The sequence below is a fragment of the Pectinophora gossypiella genome, chromosome 2, assembly GCF_024362695.1.
Source record: "Pectinophora gossypiella chromosome 2, ilPecGoss1.1, whole genome shotgun sequence".
Lineage (NCBI taxonomy): Eukaryota > Metazoa > Arthropoda > Insecta > Lepidoptera > Gelechiidae > Pectinophora > Pectinophora gossypiella.
In genome coordinates this window covers 2,050,274-2,073,591 of record NC_065405.1, presented here as the reverse complement: position 1 = coordinate 2,073,591, position 23,318 = coordinate 2,050,274, and the positions used below count along the sequence as shown (strand labels likewise).

The following is a 23,318-nucleotide window of genomic DNA, read 5'->3' as shown; positions in this document are numbered from 1 at the left end:
GTATCTGATCTTTGAGTCAGATGTGTAAACAGACACCGTTCGTCTGTCATTAGAGGTCTAGAGGTTATATCGCCGATGGTTGGAACTAATACGACTAATGGATAAAGCAGTTAGAAAGTGCAACGTATTTATTCACGCACGTAAACTTAAGCCTTGATATTGAGACCTCTGGGCTATAGTTAATCTGATTTCGTAAGGTTATGCAATTGGGAACAATTTCGGCAATCCATTTTGCGGTATTGATACTTGTGGAGGAAATATATTTATTTTCCTGCCTACTATACTACCTTACTCTATGTAAACAGTAGACTGTCGATTAAAAAATGGGAATACCGGCCTTGAACTGAGCTCCTGCATGGCACCTACAATGTACCTACGCGGCGCGTATTAAGTATATTGAGGGCTTCGAAAAGAGCTCACCTCGGTACCCGACTTGCACTAATGCGTTATTATTTTATTTTAAATGCAGTTTTCACTAACACAGTTGGCTCGACCGTTATATACGTCTCAATCACGTTGGACTAAAGCTCAGGTGAAGCGCACGGTACTCAGTCCATCTTACGGTGAACGTACCTCTGACTACCCCATTGGAAATAGACGTGAACGTATGTTATGTTTATATACCTCCTCTACCCGTACATCCTTCCCGCGGAATGTGCGCGCGACCACGTCCCGCGCCCGCTGCGGCTGTTTCCTGCGCACGCGCCTCGTATCCAGTGAGGTGCCGTTCCGAAGAATGTTCCCAAATTGGGAATGTTCCCGGTGTACAAACTGTTTAATATTAATGACACTGGCTGCTTTTCTTTTTCAAATTGTTATTTCTTGTACTCTGGGCGGTTAAAATGGCCACATCGAAGCAATTCATCTAAGAAAGCAATTTTGGTTTTTGTAATTTTTTTGTTTGCATTGCGCATTTACTTTTATATGCGCAAATGTCAAATTGCATACATAACATATACAGTGAAACTTGGTTAAGTGGGACCTGGATAAGTGAGAAACCTCCATAACTGGAACTCATGCTGAGGTCCCAACACTTTGGCACTGAATTACCTCTGTTAGTGGGACGAGGTAAGCCTCTATATCTGGGATTCGTTCTTTCGATTTATCATCATAGTTACCTCTATAACTGAGACAGCTAGTAAATTTTATATGCATAAACCTCTGTAACTGAGATAACATTGTTTGTTTACTCATTCTTATTCTACCCACAAATTCCACACGTAATTCCAAGTACGTAAGTACAAATTTTGACCTTCAATTACCTTCATTTTTAGTTTCCCTTTACTATCATACAGATGTTTATTTGGAAAATACATAACACGTTATTTTATTTAATGATCGCATCTGTATAACTGAAATAACCTGTATTCTCACCTCTATTAATGGAACCCTCTGTAAATGAGACAGATATTTATTTATACCTGTATATCTGAGACACTGGGTAAGTGGAATACCTCTATAAGTGATACGACATTGCCGGTCCCTTGATGTCTCACTTAACCAGGTTTCACTGTACATGCGCAAAGCAATCAAATGTCAAAAAGCTTCGATGTGGCCATTACAACCCCCCTGGTCTTATCTCCTTAAAGTTAAGTAACAGAGCTTTTTTGACGTTTGTTTTGGGTCTTTTTACTATCGGGAACGTTCTCAAAGTGGTAATATTCCCGGGAATGGCACATTATTGCTCGTATCGAGGTGTCGCGGAAGTAACGCGCTCTCCTTTCCTTACTAGCCGCACTTGTACAGTCATGAGCAATATAATGTACCCACTTTAGGACTCTGTCACACTAACATATTTGACATTTAGTGAGACTTACAGTTCAATTTGTCAAAAAAGTTAATGTGACATGGTATCATAGTGTATACATATTAATGCTCGTGACCGTACCATGGTTTATTTATTTTAGAACCATTGTTCATAGATTTTGGGTGGGTGTTAGGCCTTGTTTGTATGGAAGTGGGATGTATGAGGCTAGCTGTTAATACTTCCAATAATGATGTAAGTCACCAATAGTAATTAGTAAGTTAATAGAAATGTGATCACCTGATTGTCCGAAAGTAAGATTATCCGTGCTTCAGAAGGCACGTTAAGCCGTTGGTCCCAGTTACTACATACTGATGTAAGTAAGTAGTCGTTACATGAGTCATGTCGGGGGCCTTTGGCGGTTCAATAGTAACACTGACACCAGGGTTAATGAGATTAGTAATCCACCTCACAACCCACACGACACTACGTACTTACATCAGCAATAACCGGGACCAACGCCTTAACGTGCCTTCCAAAGCACGGATCATCTTACTTTTGGACAATCAGGTGATCAACCTGTGATGTCCTAACCAAACTAGGGATCACAAAGTGTTTTTTTGTCCCCACAGGGATTAGAACGCAGGGCCTCCGGATCGTGAGCACGACGCTCAACCACTGGGCCACGGAGGCCATTAAGAGCCTAAAAGTAATCCACCACTACGGAGAGGTCATAGGTAATTGTAGGCTGTAAGTATATTTAAATACAGTGGAACAGTTCCGTTACCGCGGGCCTCAGGCTCGCAGGTGGTAGTTAGAATGCGCGTACGCTTCATAGGTGATGGTTAGAATGCGAGGTCTGCTGCCGGCGGGATTTGCATCCTGTTACTGGGTCACTGGGTTGTACTTACAGGGTTATCCGGAGGTCGATTTAGGGTGGAAGGCCCGTGAGATTCAGATTCTGATTCTTTATTTGTGTTTTTCTTTGTTTTTGTTATTTTTTTGTGAAGTACGCCTATATCGCTATATTTTACAATATAGTTATACATGTGCCCTAAGTACAGGTACTTACACACGGCATTCACGGGTAGTATTTGGCTCTGGCTCTAGCCATAGAGGTAGCCAATCAGCTCGCGACACCAAACACTTCCGACGTGGTCGACGACTTCCCTCAAATCAGTGCTTATCGCTATCGACCCACTAGGGTCAATTAATTCTTTCAAATATTTTTCCTCTCAGACGACGCCCTGAACCAAGGTTCGCGCCCAACTGGGCACCGTCAGGCCTGATGTCTTAAACGTTGTACCGGGTGAGAGCCTTCAGCGCTCCCCATTTGTCCGGCCAAGTAGTTAATGCCATCTGTGGCAAACCTACAATAAGTCACGTCAAAAAAAGGTAGTATTTGTTACAAGTAGGTATATAGGTGCAAGAAGTGACAAGTGCAGCTTCCCATGAGCCACAATTATTGTGAGTGGAACCGGCGAGTGAAACAGCTTCCTGCCTACAACCTTCCGTGTAAGGAGTTACGAGACACGACACTACTAGATAGTAACTTCTGCTATTATGGTTTACTGGTACACTTTTTGCGCATGGAAGGAGATAATTTTAGATAGCTGAACTTGTAAACGGTGCGGCGCACACAAGCTATATTAGGTATGTACTTTATTGCACTTAACAATTAGTTACATCACAAACAGGAAATGGACTTTTACAAGGGTGGACTTATCCCTAAGAGAGATCTCTTTCAGCCAACCCAGAGGTAGTATTAGAATAACTGCAGAAGAATAAAAAGAGGTGCAATATATTAAATACATTATAATAATTATATCTACATATAAAACCGTTTAAAAATAATAATAAATATACACAAACATATGCCTAATCCTCTATAAATTATACACATATATAATAAACTATACCTACATACATACCTATTATATATAAAACTATATACTTAGACTAAGAATACTCTATGGATAAAAAGTGCTCTTCCTCTTTTTAAAAATTAGGTAAGAGGAACTCTCCTGAACTACCCTCGGCAGCCTATTCCAGAGCATGGCTGCACGTACGGAAAATGAATGAAAGCCAAAATTGGTATTGGTCCTAGGTATCTCCAGCTCCATAAGCAGGCTGGCTGTTACGGCGTTGGGACCCTCGCTATACGTTTTGGCGTCAATAGATGGCGTAAGTGTAGCCACACCATTCGGTGATCGAAATTATTGTTCTTGTCATAGATAAACTAAGCTAAATAAGCTCTACACCTTTTTGCCACTACTTGAAGGTCTAGAGAACCTACAAACAATAAAAAATATTATAAACCCTTCTTATTTTCTTCAGGTTTACTCTGGGTCGGAAGCTATTGACAACTTCCTATTTAAATATTCTTTTTATTACTTATTATTAGAAGCTACATATATAAAAAAAAGTTTTGTAAAGGATTTGTGGGCGATGAATGGATGTACTTATGACTAGCTTATTTGTGAGCTTATGTTTAGAAGATCTGCGAGTGTTACCTACGGGCTAAGTAGTTACCTTTTAAACGCATGTTTTAGAAATCAAATCAAATATACTTTATTTCACACAACATACAAAACAGATTTACACAAATGGACGAAAGATACAGCACAATCTGGCGGCCTAGAAATCCGTTCAGTCGGATAAGTTTTGCCATAATTAAAAAGTTAAAAGTATTTTATCGGAGAGGAAGTTTTAAAGGATTTCCCCTGTGTCGCGTCTTCGTCGCTTCGTCGCAAATGCATTGAAAGTGTGACTTCCCATGAGGTGAGAAGGTGCAATTAATGTGAACATGAAGCGAGTAAAACCTCTTCCTGCCGTCAGGCTTCCGCCAAGGGTTACGAGATTGTGCAATTGGAAATAAAGACGCGTCGGGCATATCTAGTAAGCACTGATAGAGCCACTCGCCGTAAAGTGACTCGCCGTAGCAGGAATCGAGGAATCGCTGTCAACGACATAATTCATCTTATCACCTATGGGAAAGATATACTTGTTTTTTTTTCTCATGTAACGACTATATGCCTACATCACTAAGTAGTAACCGGGACCAACGGCTTAACGTGCCTTCCGAAGCACGGATCATCAGCCTGTAATGTCCTTACCAAACTAGGCATCACAAAGTGACTTTTGTAACATGCCCTCCACCGGGATACGAACCCTAGACTTCCAGATCGTGAGCCCAACTCTCAACCACTGGACCACGGAGGCCGTAAGAAATCAATAAAATTCAGCACAGATTGGTTTATTTTACTTTTTCGATATATGCACGCACTCATAACGCATGCACGCATGTCGAAGACGTTGTCAAAAATTGCCTTTTTAGAATAAAAGTGCTCTATAAAATTCGAAGTTTACTCAGTGAGGAAGTCAGATTGCAGCTTTGTGAGACACTCATTTTATCAAGGCTAAATTATGGGAGTACTGTGATTGGCCCATGTCTTCTGGCTAAATCAAAACAGCGTTTACAACGAGTACAGAATGCATGCACTAGGTTTTGTTATAAGGTTCCCCCTAGAACGCATATAACACCAATCTTAAATCAGAAGGGAATCTTAAATATGAAATCCAGGATAGACCTGAACTTTGCAAGCCTAGTGCATTCTGTGGTTGTATTCAAGAAACCTTCATACTTGTACGCGAAGTTGCAGTGGGCTACCTATAGTTACTCTTCGCGGAGAATGGATAGCTTCTTGCTAAAAACACCCTTTCATCGTACCAGGACCTTTGAAGGAAGTTTTAGACATCAGGCGTCCAAATGTTGGAATGACTTACCACCTCCTCTCAGACGCTCTGTTTGTAAATCGACTTTTAAGAAGCACCTTAAAGGTTTGCTTGTGGAGAAACAACGGGCGTCCTGGTGGTAAAGCATCCTGTTGGGAAATATTATAATTATGTACTGATACCTTTGTTATTCACCTTACGTATTATCGTTATTGTTATAATTGTGCTGTTGCAGTGTTATTACCTATTCTCTATTAATATTTATGCATACCTAATATATAATTGTTCAAATATATTTCTCTATCTGATAGATACCTACATTGCTTATTGCGCTATGAGTCATGTCAGCTTCGCGGGATCTAACAGACGGAAAATTAAGGAGCGACTGAAAAACAGCGTCTGTTTCTTCGGAAATAGACACAATGCTGAGTTCGTGTCCACATTATGTACTGAGTTTTAAAAATTGTTTTATGATATTTTGTTGTTTTTACTCTGTTTGTAACACTTCGTATGTAATGTGTCACAATTTGTTGAATAAACATTTTCTCTCTCTCTCTCTCTCATAACAAGTGATTCGCAGTCACTTTATACAGTTGGACTTTTCTGATTTCCCTTCAAAGATAAAACATTTAAAGCTACTTTCCTCCGGACTGGTTGGAATCAATCAGCGAGGAATCCATAAACTGACGAGTACAGTACATCATGAGTCAACATCAGGTTTATCTACACAACCGCTGATCTCTCCGGACTCAAGCTTCCGTTTGGAAATCGCTCCATAATCGAACGTAGCTCATGGACACATTGAGCGTTGTGCTCACGATCCGGAGGTCCCGGGTTCGAATTCCGGTGGGGACAAATCACAAAAATCACTTTGTGATCCCTAGTTTGGTTGGGACATTACAGGCTGATCTCCTGATTGTCCAAAAAGTAAGATGATAAAATGCTTAGGAAGGCACGTTAAGCCGTTGGTCCCGGTTGGTCCAGGTTGAGAAACAGCCCCAACAGCATCCTGAAGACATTAGCTGATCGATACACATCGCCGCTTTGGAGATGTTTTGTGCGTAGGGTGACGATCACGGGAAATTACCCGTTCACGTGATGGTCATAAATGCGTGCAAAATATAATTTTCGTTACTAACAATAGTTTCATAAGTCACATCTTACTAACATAATATGGATGTAATTTTTTGATCCGAAATAAACAATTTTTTTTTTTTTATTACTTACTGATGTAAGTACGTAGTCGTTACATGAGTCATGTCAGGGGCCTATGCCGGCTCAGTAATAACCCTGACCAGGGTTGATGGGGTTTGTAATCCACCTCACAATCCACACGATAGAAGAAGAAGAATATTGTTTTCTAAGTGTAAGCATAGCACCACGACTGCATCTGCGAAGGGGTAGGCAGTAGTGTATTCTGTACCGCTCCTCGCCAGCCATGTTTAAGTCGCATGTAATAGGGGAAAGCCTATGGCCATTGACCGGGCCGAGTGTTATCAATAGGCAAGTTTCCTGGTCAAATCAGTTACTTTTTACTCAACGTCAAAACACAAAATTCCTTTGGGATTTGTATGAAAAAAACGCTCTGTGACGTCATAGAAGAACGTGATAAAATGTCGGAGTTATTATTACGTTTTTCTTGATTGAAATTCTTGAATAAGTTGGTTAAATAGAATAATGGTTTTCGTCAATTTTGGATCTGTTTTTATGTAGTAATCTCCGGGTTTTGCACCGTAAGCACACGACTCTTTGTCGCCGCGACAAAGATCATCTGTCTTTTTTTTTGACCTGACTTAATGTAGATTTGCCGCAGATGGCATTAACTACTTGGCCGGACAAATGGGGAGCGCTGAAGGCTCTCACCCGGTACAACGTTTAAGACAACAGGCCTGAGGGTGCACAGTTGGGCGCGAACCTCGGCTCAGGGCGTCGTCTGAGAGGAAAAATATTTGAAAGAATTAATCGACCCTAATGGGTCGATAGCGATAAGCGCTGAATGAGGGAGATCACCTGTCTCTTTCTGTGCAATACTGTGAGAGAGTGACGGGTGACGTATGTCCAGCCGAGAAAGAGTCGCGCGCTTACGGTGCTAAGCGGGCAGAGTTTCAAAATTTATCTTTGACGTAGGATACCTACTACCCGCGGAGGTCCGTGTTGCTTTATGAATACTACTTACCCAATTCTATGATCCCCATTTTCCGGAGGCAAAACTAGTATAAGTCATGTCAAAAAAATACTTATGAAGTTTAGGTAAGTACTTCAGTGGTTTAAAGCCCGAGCCAAGATTCGAACCTTTGACACTACGATAGGCTACCACGGATTAATTTATAACATACATAACATAAACAGCCTATATATGTCCCACTGTTGGGCACAGGCCTCTCCTAAATCAACCGGAGGGGATATGGAGCATACTCCACCATGCTGCTCCACTGCGGGTTGGTGGAGGTATTTTTACGGCTAATAGTCGGGACCCACGGCTTAACGTGCCCTCCGAAGCACGGAATCACTTTACTTTTTCGGACAATCGGGTGATTCAAGCCTGTAAAGTCCTTACCAAATAAGGGACAGTCTCACAAAGTGTCCCCATTGTCGAAATCACTTTGTGTTCACCTGACCCACTGATTGTTCACCTCTGGGAGATATTGAGTGCTCTATATTTGGTGGCTTTTATTTGCTTCGTCAAAATGGTTTTCAACCCAAATTATTCAGGTGATTCAAGCCTGCAATGTCCTTACCAAACAAAGGAGTCTCACAAAGTGATTTCGACAATGTCCTCATTGGGCATCGAACCCGGGCCTCGATGTCGTGAGGCTAACGCTCTAACCACTAGACCACGGAGGCTGTTATTCATTTATAAAATGAAACTAATATTATATAAATAGCACATGCATTTGATCCGGCAATAATAATTTGTGGGACATTGATAAGATGGCAGTTGCGAATAATAAATGTATCTACCCACAAGATTACATTACTAGATAGGTATGAACAATTGAAGGATATTGCCACAGTGTGTTTGGTCGCAGTTATTTTTATCTCTCTTATCATTTGATGTCTCTATCTATTCTGTTTTTTCTTATGTACCTACTTAGTTCTCTGCCGTATTGTTTGGTGAACGGTTTAATTTCAAGTTTGTGCACCGTGAGTGATGTTGCAGAGTGAATTGGATTCCTGGCAGGTAAGACAGTGGTATTTTTCGTCTTTTTATCCCCCCGTGCCGGATTGTTCTTGGCGCAAAGGTTGTCCTTTTTTCTGACGTGACTTATTGTAGATTTGCCGCAGATGGCATTAACTACTTGGCCGGACTTGGCCGGCCGGAGCGCTGAAGGCCACCCGGTACAACGTTTAAGACAACAGGCCTGAGGGTGCCCAGTTGGGCGCGAACCTCGGCTCATGGCGTCGTCTGAGAGGAGAAATATTTGAAAGAATTAGTCGACCCTAATGGGTCGATAGCGATAAGCGTTGTTTGAGGAAAATCATCGACCACGCCGGCGGGGTCGGTATCGGGGTCATGAAGTGTTTGGTGTCGCGAGCTGATTGGCTGCCTCTATGGCTAGAGTAATCGAGTCGTCGGGATCGTATATTACGTTCTTCGGACGCCGATACTTTTCAGTACCGTCCCTAAGCGGGATGTATTCGGAAGCCGCAACTACCAGGGGAACAAAGGTTGTCCACTGCTGTACAGCGAGGAAATGCTGCTAGTGTAATGCGCTAACTTTTGCGCTCGGCTTTTCAGGGGCGGGCTTGACGAGTGCAGTAGATAGCACGGTGTCTCATACCCCTAGCATTATCCCGTTTTTCACAGGGTCCGCTTACCCAACCTGAAGATTTGACAGGTCCGGTTTTTTACAGAAGCGACTGCCTGTCTGACCTTCCAACCCGCGAAGGGAAAACCAGCTCAATACAGGTTAGGTCACATACCTGCGAAAATGCATTTCTTGGGAATGTGGTTTGATAGCATGGTGTCGTGTAAATTTAATGTCCAAATTGTTTTTGGTTTAGGTAATAAATATATTCGACTTCAAATTCCTATTCCTATTCCTATTCCTTCAAATACCTCCTGATACGACACGACCTGCACCTTCTCTTTTATCTGTTTCATAAATGTTCTCCTAGGTCTACCCCTTCCTCTCTTTCCTTAATTTTTTCTTTCTATGATGTTTTTTTTTATGAACGAATCGTGTCGTATCCGGTGACCAATCATATTTCCTCTCCGGTTCTCTATTGTCTTTATTATGGTTCTTTTGGTAGTCTAATATAAGTCATATTAATTTGCTTCATTCATATTCTACCTCCTTTAAACTCTATTTCATACATCACATTATTATTCATACATACAAAATATAATGAACGGCAAATCGACGTCATCGATCGATTCGATTGTCGTTTTTTTGACGTGACTTATTGTAGGTAGATTAGCCGCAAATGGCATTAACTACTTGGCCGGACAAATGGGGAGCTGAGGGCTTTTGTTTTGTTTGAGTGTGTTTTTGTTGATATGAGATATTTCCATAAAGACAAATGTCGTGTAAAGTATGCGTAGATTACTTAGCAGAATCTTTGCATACATTCAAGGCTATGACGCACGGTGAAGCTGACACGTGCGCTGGCGCAGGTTAGAGACGATGTCATGCTGATTGGTGTCTTAGTATAAGTACATTTAAGTTTTCAATGGCTATGGTACAAAAAGCATTTACTAAAAATGGGGAGTAAGGTAAGCGAGTTCAACGATCTAAAAACAGAGTTTAATCCATAACTTCCATGACACGTACATAAGATCACGCCTATTTCCCGTTGGGGTAGGCAGAGCCCACAGAATTTCACTTACTACTATTCTGATACACCATTTTCGATCGACGCTAATGGAATTCCATAGTCTCTACGCACCCCGGTGGGAAATAGGCGTGAGTTTATGTATGTATATAATAATTATTATAAGTTTATAATGTCATGGATAGAAACTTGATAAGTACCATGTTATAATATATCCCTACATAGCATAAAACAAAGTCGCTTTTTATGTCCCTATATCCCTATGTACGCTTAAATCTTTAAAACTACGCAACGGATTTTGATGCGGTTTTTATAATAGATAGAGTGATTCAAGAGGAAGGTTTATATGTATAATAACATCCATTAAATAGTGGAGAAATACTGTTATTTTTGTTACTGGTAATTTCATTTTTTTTCCTCAGCATTGCACCCGAGCGAAGCCGGGGCGGGTCGCTAGTTAGAAAATAAAAATACGACTCCCATCGCCCGCTACACAAAAGAATTTCAACTTACATGTACCCAATTCAAGGCGCTAGTTAACAAGCAAAATGAATATGAATGACGGCCTTAGAATAAGCTTAGAATGGGTGATCTCATCTGCGAGACAAAACAATATTAAATTAGTGTGAAATCGTCTGAGGAGGCGTGAACTAGTGACTTCAGAGCTGAACGACAGCAATCAATGAAAGATAAATCAAATCATTTATTCGCATAGGATTCATGGTTTTGTAGACAGTTGGTAGGTTTTATGTTCTAAGTATCACATGATCCGCTGGATATAAGCATGCGAAAATTTAGGAGGTAAGTAGGTAGGTACTTAATTAACTAATATAAATCTAGTTACTAACTTAACTAACCTAATATAAATCTAATAAAAAAAATACAAAGAACAAACTTACAATAATTAACAAAAATAAATATATAGCCTCAAAACTCTCTAAACATTAAACTTCTTAGCATCTTCAAAACAATTTTTCATACAATAATAACATTTATCACATAGCCACACACACACATAGCCATTTATCACATAGTTTTTTTTTATACAGTTGAGATTTAAAATAATTTGTTTGCAATTCTTTAATATGTCTGGGATGATTGTAAATTTGATAAAGATAAGGATTGTGGTGATATTTGAACAATTTGCAATATCATCATCATCCCCCTAGCACTATCCCGTTTTTACCTAACCTGAAGACTTGACATATCCGGTTTTTTACAGAAGCGACTGCCTGTTTGATCTTCCAACTCATCACGCCACCGACTATCGTCGTTGGTCTGTAAGAGCCCTTAGCGGCTTAAGGCCATTTAAGATCAAAAGACAATACAAATCTACTTAATTGCACTAAAATAAAAGAAAATAGTTACAAAAGAGACTTAACTAGGTACAGATTAAAAAATGTAGTGAATTAATGAGGGGTGGAGAGTTGCCGTTCTATTCTTTTTTTTTTTTTGACGTGACTTATTGTAGATTTGCCGCAGATGGCATTAACTACTTGGCCGGACAAATGGGGAGCGCTGAAGGCTCTCACCCGGTACAACGTTTAAGACAACAGGCCTGAGGGTGCCCAGTTGGGCGCGAACCTCGGCTCAGGGCGTCGTCTGAGAGGAAAAATATTTGAAAGAATTAATCGACCCTAGTGGGTCGATAGCGATAAGCGCTGAATGAGGGAGGGGGCCGTTCTATTCGTAGTATTTCTATGCATTTGAGACCCCCCACACTAGCGTCTTTCGAGCGTCGTCGTCGTGCCAGCGTCCGCGCAACGTCCACGCGACGTCGACGCCGCGGCGAGACGCCAGTTCAACGCTTTTTGCGAACAAGTGCAATGCACAGTAATAGTTCGCCGAATATTCGTTTTGCCATCCGTAAATAATCCGTAATCGGCAGCTGGCCAGCGCTGGCGTCGCGTCGCCGCGGCGTCGACGTTGCGCGGACGCTGGCACGACGACGACGCTCGAAAGACGCAGTGTCGAGTCTCTTTTTGGTTAGACTCCACGTGCTCTCATAAAACTTTCCTTTATAGTTTCTTACATAATCTAGTTTGCATCAAGAACCGCAATAACAACTTGTTATTGCTATTCTTGTTGTTAACAAGACCACAAGACAGATCACCACACGAATCTGTCATGTAGGTACTTGCTTGGTGTGTCGTGTATTCGAAGCGCAATTGTATTTTATTGTTATGATGCATGTCCCAAGAGGGGCAATGAACCAGAAACAAGTATAATGTTAGTACAGGGTGTTTGCTTTTGACCTAAAGAAATATGGGTTCAAACCTGTTTTGGGTTGCCAGAGCCATCTTTATTCGACTTTTGTGCTACATCTGGCCTTTGGCAGAAAATCGACGAATAATTAAACATATTATTGTACCTCATCACTAATCGTCTTCACTAATAGTCTTAGGACTTCGTATCAACAGTGGCTGCAAGTTGTCTTTGATTACTTGTGGCTCTGCCCACCCCATTTGGGATTACGGGCGTGAGTTTATGTATGTATGTATGTATCACTAATTAAAGAGGCTGTCCGGCCAAGTAGTTAATGCCATCTGCGGCAAATGTACAATCTCTCTCTCTCTCTCTCTCTCTCTCTTTATTTAAGTGCTGCGCTCTTGTCGGTGGAATAATCGCCATTCCTCTCTTCTTCCCGCCAAATCCTTCACCTCCTGATACGACACGACCTGCACCTTCTCTTTTATTTGTTTCATAAATGTTCTCCTACCCCTTCCTCTTTTTCCTTCAATTTTTCCTTCAATGATGTGTGTCACAAAGGAATCGTGTCGTATCAGGTGGCCAATAATAATTCCTCTCCGGTTATCTAGTCTTCTTAAATGTACAATAAGTCACGTCAAAAAAAAAAAACTAATTTAAGAGCAACGCTCTTGTCGGTGTACTTAGCATTCCTCTCCATGCTACTTTTTAGAGAAAAATAGGGCTACTAGACACGTGACCCGGACGGGACGGGACGGATTCTGGAAGTTTTCTAGATTTCCCAGCTGTTTGGTAACCCTATTTGAGGTTGACTTGACATGAGGATAACTTAAAAGGTGTTTAGGTGCAAAGCAAATATTGAGGTGTTTTCTGAGGTATGAAGAGTTCTTCGAGTGTTTTCAATGTTTTATGTCACGACCTTCGAGTCCAGGGACTCCCTGGACCAGAGAGAGTTTAGACTTTAGACGGGACAAATGGTGAGGGTACGCTCCTCTATTCCCTTTGACCCTCACTGTTTGTTCACCTCTGGGGGATATTGAAGGCTTTTATTTGCTTCGTTAAACATGGTTTCCAAACTAGGTGATTCAAGCTTGCAATGTCCTTACCAAACAAAGGGTAGTCTCACAAAGTGATTTTCGACAATGTCCCCATCGGGTATCGAACCCGGACTGCCAGATCGTGAGCGTACACTTATCCCGATACTGATCCCGCCGGCGTGGTCGACGATTTCCCTTATTCAGCGATTATCGCTTTCACTACGGTCGATTAATTGTTTCAAATATTCTCATCAATACAAATACCCTCAGGCATGTTGTCTTAAATTTTGTACCGGGTGAGAACCCTCAGCGCTCCCCATTTCTCCGGCCAACTTGTTAAAAATGAAATATGAGCACAGTACAAATAAATAAACAAAATACAACCAATGCCACCTAGAGGCGAGTTGCTGAACTAAAGAGACAAGCGTGATATTTCAAAAAAGTCATTAAAAGTTCTGCTATTCATCGATAGATGGCACAACTAAAAAGTATCACCGCTGTGCCGGTCGGAGTGTTAGGTTATTTTCGTTACGAAATTTCTGGATTCGATCTCCACGCTCAAGGCCCGCGATAGAAGCTATGCAATAGGTTAATAATTATTAATTTTGTAAATAATTATTTGGTTAATATATTTTTTTAAAGAACGTCTAGGGCCCTGTACCGAGGTTTTTCTTAGCTTCTTTTCCCCGGCTATACAGGTTGTGAGAAGCTGCAGTAGTTTTAGGCGGATGAGACGTTCATTATGTAAAAATTGACGATTCAAAGTGTAACTATGTTACCTACTGAATAAAGATATTTTTGAATTTGAATTTAAAAATTCATTCAGACACATCCTGTATGCAGCCGAGTAGATTCAATCAGTGGTATGATGTCACAGCCATAAGCATGTAATTCGTTGCCGAGCCGTATCAGAAGATCAGCCCTTACATAACTCATTGTTATGAAGCTCTTTACGTCTCATAATGTCAAGAGTTGTCATTATAACTAGCAGGTTGGGCATTAAGCAGCCCACTTTCATTTTACGGCATGGTTTGACCTTTGCAGTAACGAGTCGAGTCAGTGTATGTGAGGCCTAATTTTGGGTTTTGTGGTTTCATGGATTGTAGAGAGGTCATCTGCCACTGTTACGGGTATTTGTTGAAGGGTAAAAAAAAACTGCAATAAAAAATTGCAACCTTAAAATAAAATTAAAGTAAGTACTTAACTCTTTAATTTTATTTTAAGTTTAGGTAAGCGAAGCCTGTGAAACAGGATAACGTAGGTAGATAATGAAAGTGAAATAATTAGTGTTGTGTAAGTATTCAATTAGTTTGATTAAGTAGTTTAAATAATAATTAAACTTAAAATTTAGAAATTTTAAGCTTATCGAATTCAGTGGCTGCAAACCCATTAAGTAAGTAAAGTCTTTGAGAATTTGTTAGCAAAACATGTCAAATCGCCTCGCCAAGCAACGGTTGACATAAACACAGGCATTCAGTGCTTAACATGTATTTAAATGTGAGATGCTAGCTTTGTCACTCCGAGCACGATCGTGTGTTTGCTCTACAACTTATCGGACTTGCAAATTGTTTTCAAGGATACTCCGTGCGTGTATACTAGAGTAGGTACGGTCACGAGTACTAATATGTATACACTTTGATACCATAACATAACATAAACTGCCTATATACGTCCCACTGCTGGGCACAGGCCTCCCCTCAATCAACCGGAGGGGGTATGGAGCATACTCCACCACGCTGCTCCACTGCGGGTTGGTGGTGGTGTTTTTACGGCTAATAGCCGGGACCAACGGCTTAACGTGCCCTCCGAAGCACGGAATCATCTTACTTTTTCGGACAATCAGGTGATTCAAGCCTGAAAAGTCCTTCCCAAACAAAGGACAGTCTCACAAAGTGATTTCGACAATGTCCCCATCGGGAATCGAACCCGGACCTCCAGATCGTGAGCCTAACGCTCTAACCACTAGACCACGGAGGCTGACTTTGATACTATGACACATTATCTTTTTTGACAAATGAAACAGTAAGTCTCATTAAATGTCAAATATGATAGTGCGACAGGGTTCTACAGTGGGTACACGATATTACCCATGACTGTAGTACGTAGATAGCTACGTACTTACTTCTGTTCATTTTCGGCATATAAGGCAATTTACATATACTTACGTAAATACTTAATATCACGCCTATTTCCCATCAGGGTAAGCAGGGCTGACATACTTCTCTTGCTTCTTCATCAATAGTCAATCGTTTCACAAACGCCGATTCAGAGTATATCGTACTAAACATTTTCTAAGGACGTCTCCAATTTGGTCAATGTATGTCTATCTAGGTGTTCCTCTGCCAGCCCTACCACCAACCTTCGCTTTATACTGCTTTCGTAATCCTATTATCCTTCATCCGCTCTATGAGTCCAAACCAACTTAACATTCCCTTCTCAATGAAAACGGAGTAAAAACCCAAGTCCACGCAGACGGAACCACTATTTTTGTCACGTGATTATTGTAGATTTGCTGCAAACGGTATTGACTACTTGGCCGGACAGATGGGGAGCGCTGAAGGATCTCACCCGGTGCAAGGCTTAAGACAACAGGGGTGCCCTGAGGGTGCCCAGTTGGGCGCGAATCTCGGCTCTGGGCGTCGTTTGAGAGGAAAAATATTTGGAAGAATTAATCGACCCTAGTGGGTCGTCGACCACGCCGGCGGGGTCGGTATCGGGGTCCTGAAGTGTTTGGTGTCGCGAGCTGATTGGCCGCCTCGATGGCTAGAGTAATCGGGTCGTTGAGCCTTGACAGATGCGCAACGTTGCTATTAGAAAACCGCATCGTTTGCGCATCGTGACTCACTCCGCATTCATTTTCACGTTAAAATGTTTTTAAATTAATGACGCACGTCTTTTAAAAACTGTATCGTCTGTTTAGTTAGTTTAGTCTTCTATCGTGTGGGTTGTGAGGTGGATTACCAACCTTATCAACCCTGGTGTCAGGGTTACTATTGAGCCGCCAAAGGCCTGACATGACTTATTAACGTGCCTTCCGAAGCACGGATCGTTTTACTTTCGGACAATCAAGTGTAGTAATGTCTTAACTTAACCAAACTAGGGATCACAAAGTGATTTTTGTGATATGTCCCCACGGGGATTCGAACCCGGGACCTCCGGATCGTGAGCTCAGCGATCAACCACTAGACCACGGAGGCCATTACTAACTGATGACATTCAGAGATTAACCAAATCATAAGCGAAGTGGCCTTCCTTCAACCTATGCTCCATAATGTTGCGGCTAATTCATAATCTCTGCATATTTGACGAAATGATGCGCGCACGCATATGTGATTATTACTGACCGTCACGGGCTGGCTATGAAGTTAGCGGGCGAATCAAGTACTGCGAAATGTGGGTTGCCAAACTAATCATCGTCACTTTATCGTGTTATCCATTTTTTAGCCAATTTACATCTTTTGCCTTTAATAGAATCGTATTGTTGCTTGTGACCACGGAAGAGAGAAGAAATACTTAGAAGAAAGAGGTTGGAAAGCTTTTTTTTTGACGTGACTTATTGTAGATTTGCCGCAGATGGCATTAACTACTTGGCCGGACAAATGGGGAGCGCTGAAGGCTCTCACCCGGTACAACGTTTAAGACAACAGGCCTGAGGGTGCCCAGTTGGGCGCGAACCTCGGCTCAGGGCGTCGTCTGAGAGGAAAAATATTTGAAAGAATTAATCGACCCTAGTGGGTCGATAGCGATAAGCGCTGAATGAGGGAAATCGTCGACCACGCCGGCGGGGTCGGTATCGGGGTCCTGAAGTGTTTGGTGTCGCGAGCTGATTGGCTGCCTCTATGGCTAGAGTAAACGGGTAGTCGGGATCGTATATTACGTCCTTCGGACGGGTTGGAAAGGCCCTAACGCGCATTTTGTATGAGAATCGCTGTCGCCGGTTCAACCCCGCTCTCTTCTACTACTAGTCGATAGCTCTCACTTTACTGAATGTAATTTCTATTTGATAGGCTGCAATTTTATCATTACTTTTCGTATTTTTTTGACAAATAGCCGATTATACTAAGGTTTTCAGCTTTCCTGTGATGAGGAGGGGTCTTTTTTATATGTAAAACATATATCGACATTTTTTTTGTTTTTTTGAATAAACTATTATATTAATAAAAAAAAATGAATTAGGGCCGTAGTGGGAATCGAACCTGCCACCTCACAGTGAGACTCAAGCGTTCTTCCAACAAGGCTATTCCTAGCTAAGTATATTTTTCGACCATTTTAGCGGTTAACAGAAAGCTCGGTTAGGTGTGGGTTATAGTTTTGAGCTTATGTTATGTTCATCATCATCATTGGCCTTATACGTCTGTTTCAGACGATTTATGACGTCATTGCCTCGAAGAAATGCACTATATATGTTATGTGTTATGTGTGTTATGTGTTGTGTTATGTTGCTATATGTGTTGTGTGTTATGTGTGTTGTGTTGTGTTGTGTGTGTGTTTGTGTGTTGTTATGTGTTGTGTGTGTGTTTATATGTTGTGTTGTTATGTTATGTTATGTATTTAATAATGTACTAAGGTTGGTAAGTAACTTAAAATAAGTCACGTTAAAAAGAAATATTGTTACGTTATGTATATTTTTCGTTTCCGCTTATCGCTGTTCTTATGGCGTCGCCAGCTCAGGAAGCGTCTCAGCGGCGGTCGGTTGCCATTGACCGCGTTTGGCTACAATTATGGCGCTTCCTGTGCCATCTAGCTTTCTTGCACTCATCAAGTCTGGTCGTGTGGCTGAATGGTGTTTACATAAAAAAGACATAAAAGTGTAACAGACTGGTTTTTGTGCGGATTGCGAGATGTGATGATAATGTTGGTAGAACGCATTGACCTGTCGTCTATTGGGGTTGACTTTCTGTTTTGAGGTTTATTTTGACGTTACTTATTACTATTGGACCGGACAAATGGGGAGCGCTAGGGTTGAAAGATTTACGGTAAGCGCTGAATGAGGGAAATCATCGACCACGTCGGCGGGATCGGTATCGGGGTTCAATCTGCTTTGCGGGGCTGCGAATAAAGAAGAAACAGATGAAGTGTGATGAAGTGTGTGAAGTCTGTGTATGTGTGTGTGTGATAATACATCTCTGAAAATGACATTAAAAATACTTAATTGAAAAATCATTCTATACACTGCAGGAGTTTTTAACAAATCTGTTAAGTACCGATTATTGTAAATGTACGTAATTTTTTTTAACTTATACTTTATTATTTTTATTCTTGGTTTTCTATTTTCATTGTGTATAAGTTTAAGTTGTAACCCCTACAGGGTTCCTGTTTGTACTTTCCTCTACTTTTAAGACCTCTGTAAAAACATCAGGAATGCAATAAATATCTTATCTTAAGTGTGTCATGATCGTTTGCAACTATGCAAACGCCCCTGGGGTTAAGCGACCTTAAGTACACAGCGGGGGGTTTGTGTGTAGGCATCTGACACCAAACACTTCAGGACCCCGATACCGACCCCGCGACTTCCGTCAATCAGCGCTTATCGCTATCGACCCACTCTCTCTCTTTATTTAAGAGCTGCGCTCTTGTCGGTGGAGTAATCGCCCACTAGAGTCGATTAATGCTTTCAAATATTTTTCCTCTCAGACGACGCCCTGAGCCGAGGTTCGCGCCCAACTGGACACCCTCAGGCCTGTTGTCTTAAACGTTGTACCGTGTGAGAGCCTTCAGCGCTCCCCATTTGCCCGGCCAAGTAGTTAATGCCATCTGCGGCAAATCTACAATAAGTCACATCAAAAAAAAATGTGTAGGCTTTTAAACATAGCAAGTGTCCATATAATTATCCACATTATATTTCACGACGTCACGAATCTTATGATTGCATGCGATTAAGACGAACATCTGCTGATGGTATCGGAAGTTATATAACAATTGAATACCGTATGTTAAGGTCGTAAGGTCAAGTATTACTATGTTATAATCATGAATTACCCACGCTTTGACTGTCAGTTTGGTTTTGATGGCTGACGTGGTATTTAGACGAAAGTAGATAGATACAATCTTTATTTAGGTTTAAAACGTTACAATGTACAAAATACAAATAATAAATACAACTACAGTCATGAACAATATAATCTACCCTCTTTAGGACTCTGTCGCACTAACATATTTGACATTTAGTGAGACTTACAGTGCAATTTGTCAAAAAAGTTAATGTGACATGGTACCAAAGTGTATACATATTAATGCTCGTGACCATACACACCATCTAATTTTATCTTGTTATACCTGTTTTTTTCTTATCCGCCGAAAAGGAAAGGGATGGGTAATCGACAGGCATAAAATTTATGGAACACTCGTCCATTTTAGCTTAGACACGAATCTTAAACAACCGTCTAAAAAAATTACATTGGCCAACAACCCGACCTAATTAAGTTGACAGCACAAACGGTTAGCATACCAACAAGATACCTCTTTGATTCGTTCGGAGTATTCATTCATCCATTCATTCATTTTAAAATTAACGGCTGTAAATCATCCGTTCCTTTCCTTTTCGGTGGATAAGAAAATGACGGGTATAATTTAAAATAAAATTAGGGTGTCTGCAGGAATCGGGGCCATTAACTCCTTAATTTTAAAATGTGAACACATTTGAAATGTCAGGCTTGAAACAGGCATTAATTCATTACAATTTCGTCACGCTTCAAGTAAATTTTAGGCCATTTTCAATCGAAAAAAATATAGCAATTACTATAGGATGGAAATTCGGTAGCTTTAGCTAAACTTGTAGTTCATATAATATAGAGTTGATATTACCATCCGACGACCTCCGTGGTCCAGTGGTTGAGCGTTGGGCTCACGATCTCCGGATGGGCACGAGGTCCTGGGTTCGATTCTCGGTGGGGACATATCGCAAAAATTACTTTGTGGTCCCTAGTTTGGTTAGGACATTACAGCCTGATTCCCTGATTGTACGAAAGTAAGATGATCCATGCTTCGGAAGGCACGTTAACCCGTTGGTCCCGGTTACTACTTACTGATGTAAGTAAGTAGTCGTGTTACTTTTTGGACACTCAGGTGATCAGATAATGTCCTAACCAAACTAGGGATCACAAACAAACAAACTGGCAAACTGGTTGTTCCGAGAGTGTACAATTATTATGGGGATAGGACCCTAAGTAAGCGCATACTTATCTCATCAACAGTTTGTCTGAGAACATTAAAAAGGAGCCAAATATAATTTAATAAGTTATAAGTTAAACATTTAATTTAGCAGTTAGAAATAGAAATAGAAACCACCTATACTTACCTATTTCTTATTTTTTGTAATTTAACCATGTTTTAGTGAGACTCTGATCCTGCAGTCAAATTGCTTATTGCATTTATACCAGTGTTATATAAGGCCTTAATAATAATAAATAAATAATAATATTTATCATTATTAAGGCCTTATAATTAAGGATTTTTGTGATTTGTCCCTCCGGGATTCGAACCCGGGACAACATGAAAATATAGGCGGTATTTATATATCATAGCATAACCTTCATGTAGTTTAACTTGTTAGTACATACCTACTACATTAGTTACTCAAAATAATTACTTCTACTGACATTATTATGTATCTTAGTGTACCGGAAACGGGAAGCTTCCGCTCTTCCGGCATTAAGAAGCCGCTAGAATTTGAATTTGGAAATTAGACTGTATTTTGTTTTACTCACTCTTACGTCAAAGCGATTGTTATCGAAGCATTACGCGTGTTGAGTCATACTCAACCGAGTGACTTAAACTTACAATTTAAATAGGTTTGCAGACAAAAGTCCATGTTCAGTTCTTATGCCGTTGATGAGAATGACAATTATTTATATGAAGCGAAGGTGAAACTGTGCGTAAACACAGGGTTGTTGGATATCAAAGGGCTTATTTAAGACCAGGCGCGCACTACGAGTTTTTCGCCGCGCGGCAGAAAAAAGCAGCGGCATAATGGCGCACTGTAATACTTACAAAAGTGTATAAACCGCCGAAGGACTAATCGAACGGACATTGAATTGATATAACAGGGGCTGGTGCGAACTCCTTGTAAAACATTTTATAGTGTTTTACATATTTTTATATTTCCTTTTTATGTGATCAAATCAAATCAAATATCCTTTATTGCACACAAACAAAACATACAAACATTTAGCAATAGTACAAATGGGTGGACTTATTGCTCAGAAGCAATTTCTTTCAGGCAATTACTAACAGGAATCAGCCATTTTAAATCATGGACGCGGTTAACGTCTTCTTTCGTTTGGGTTTGTTTTGATCGTGAATTTCGAAAATTAAATTGCTAAAGTCAAGGCTGTATAGCCTTCAGATCTTTGTCTGCCTTATATGTATTCAAGCCGTGGTAGCCCAGTTGGTACAACACTTGCTACTCGCTTTGAGGTCGCAGGTTCGAATCCAGCACAGGTTTAAAACAATGATTGTCGAATTTGTTTTCGAATTCATGTTTGGATCATTCATGATTATCACGTGCTCAGCGGTGAAGAAAAACATCATGAGGAAACCCACATTCATTCCGAGAAATGCATTTTCGGAGGTATGTGACCTAACCTGTATTGGGCTAGTTTTCCCATCGCAAGTTGGAAGGTCAGACAGGCAGTCGCTTCTGTAAAAAACCGGACCTGTCAAATCTTCAGGTTAGGTAAGCGGACCCTGTGAAAAAACGGGATAATACTAGGGGGATGACTATGTACGTATTATATTGCGTGACAACCTAAAAATTTTGTGTTTTCTGAATTAATAAAAGTTGAGTTATTTTATTAATTCTATCATATTAAATTGCATAATAATTGTATACATTTAAAACAATATTTTTTCAGTTCGTTTTTGGGTTTATTATGATTTGATTACCTACTTTCGAGTCTAAACTAATTAACTTCTACATTACGCGCCAGTCATGACTTGCAATTAGTTGCAATATTTTATTTTACAAATTAAGTAAGAAATTCATGCTAATTTAAGAAGTGAGTGTAATTTGAGAAGTGTGTCAGGATCTGCTTACCCCGGTGGGAAATAGGCGAGAGTTTATGTATGTATGTATGTATGTATTCATGCTAATATTATAAATGGGAAAGTGTGTATGTCTGTTTGTTTGTCCGACTTTAACGGCAAAACGGAGTGACGAATTGATGTGATTTTTTAAATGGAGATAGTTGACGGGATAGAGAGTGACATAGGCTACTTTTTGTCTCTTTCTAATCCCTCACTTCTCTAAAATGGGGGGTGGAAGTTTGTATGGAGCAACCCGTAATTTTGAAAGAAAGAAAGAAAGAAACGTTTATTATAAAGGGACACCACAGTAACAAATACAAAACAAATAACAAATAAGTATATAAGTAATTTAAAACCCGGAGTAACACACAAGGTAGCAAGCTAAAAATCGGTATGCGGACTATTTGTGACTAACAATAAAATCGTGCATCATTTTTTTTGGACATCTGCACCCGATCCCTTCAAAGAGGGAGTGATTTTTTTTTAAGGGACTTTTCGTAGTTATCAGGTTAGGAAGCTAAAAATTGGTACATTAAGAAAGGGGACCGTGTTACTCCAAATTTAACGCGAGCGAAGCCGCAGGCAAAAACTAGTAAGATATAATATCCATCGTGTATGCACTTCACACTAAATGAGGAAACATAATGACGTAATAACGTAATTCTTGAGTTAGTTTCAGTAATACTTTTTACGAATTCAAGCAAATCCTTTATTGTTGCACTTCCTATTGCGTGACTTGAAAATACGACATCATTTTATGTAAAATCGGGGCACATTTTGAATTTCAATAGCAC

General features: G+C 40.5%; 1 protein-coding gene across 1 annotated transcript in view; it reads left to right on the top strand.

Moving 5' to 3' along the window:
- The first annotated feature begins 8,582 nt into the window (after nucleotides 1-8,582).
- The window catches only part of LOC126373692 (rho GTPase-activating protein conundrum), a 156,020-nt gene continuing 141,284 nt past the window's right edge, over nucleotides 8,583-23,318 (top strand). The window contains exon 1 of the mRNA XM_050019928.1: nucleotides 8,583-8,660. Coding sequence (XP_049875885.1) covers nucleotides 8,631-8,660 — 30 coding nt within the window. The 5' untranslated portion in view covers nucleotides 8,583-8,630. The remainder of the gene's footprint in view (nucleotides 8,661-23,318) is intronic.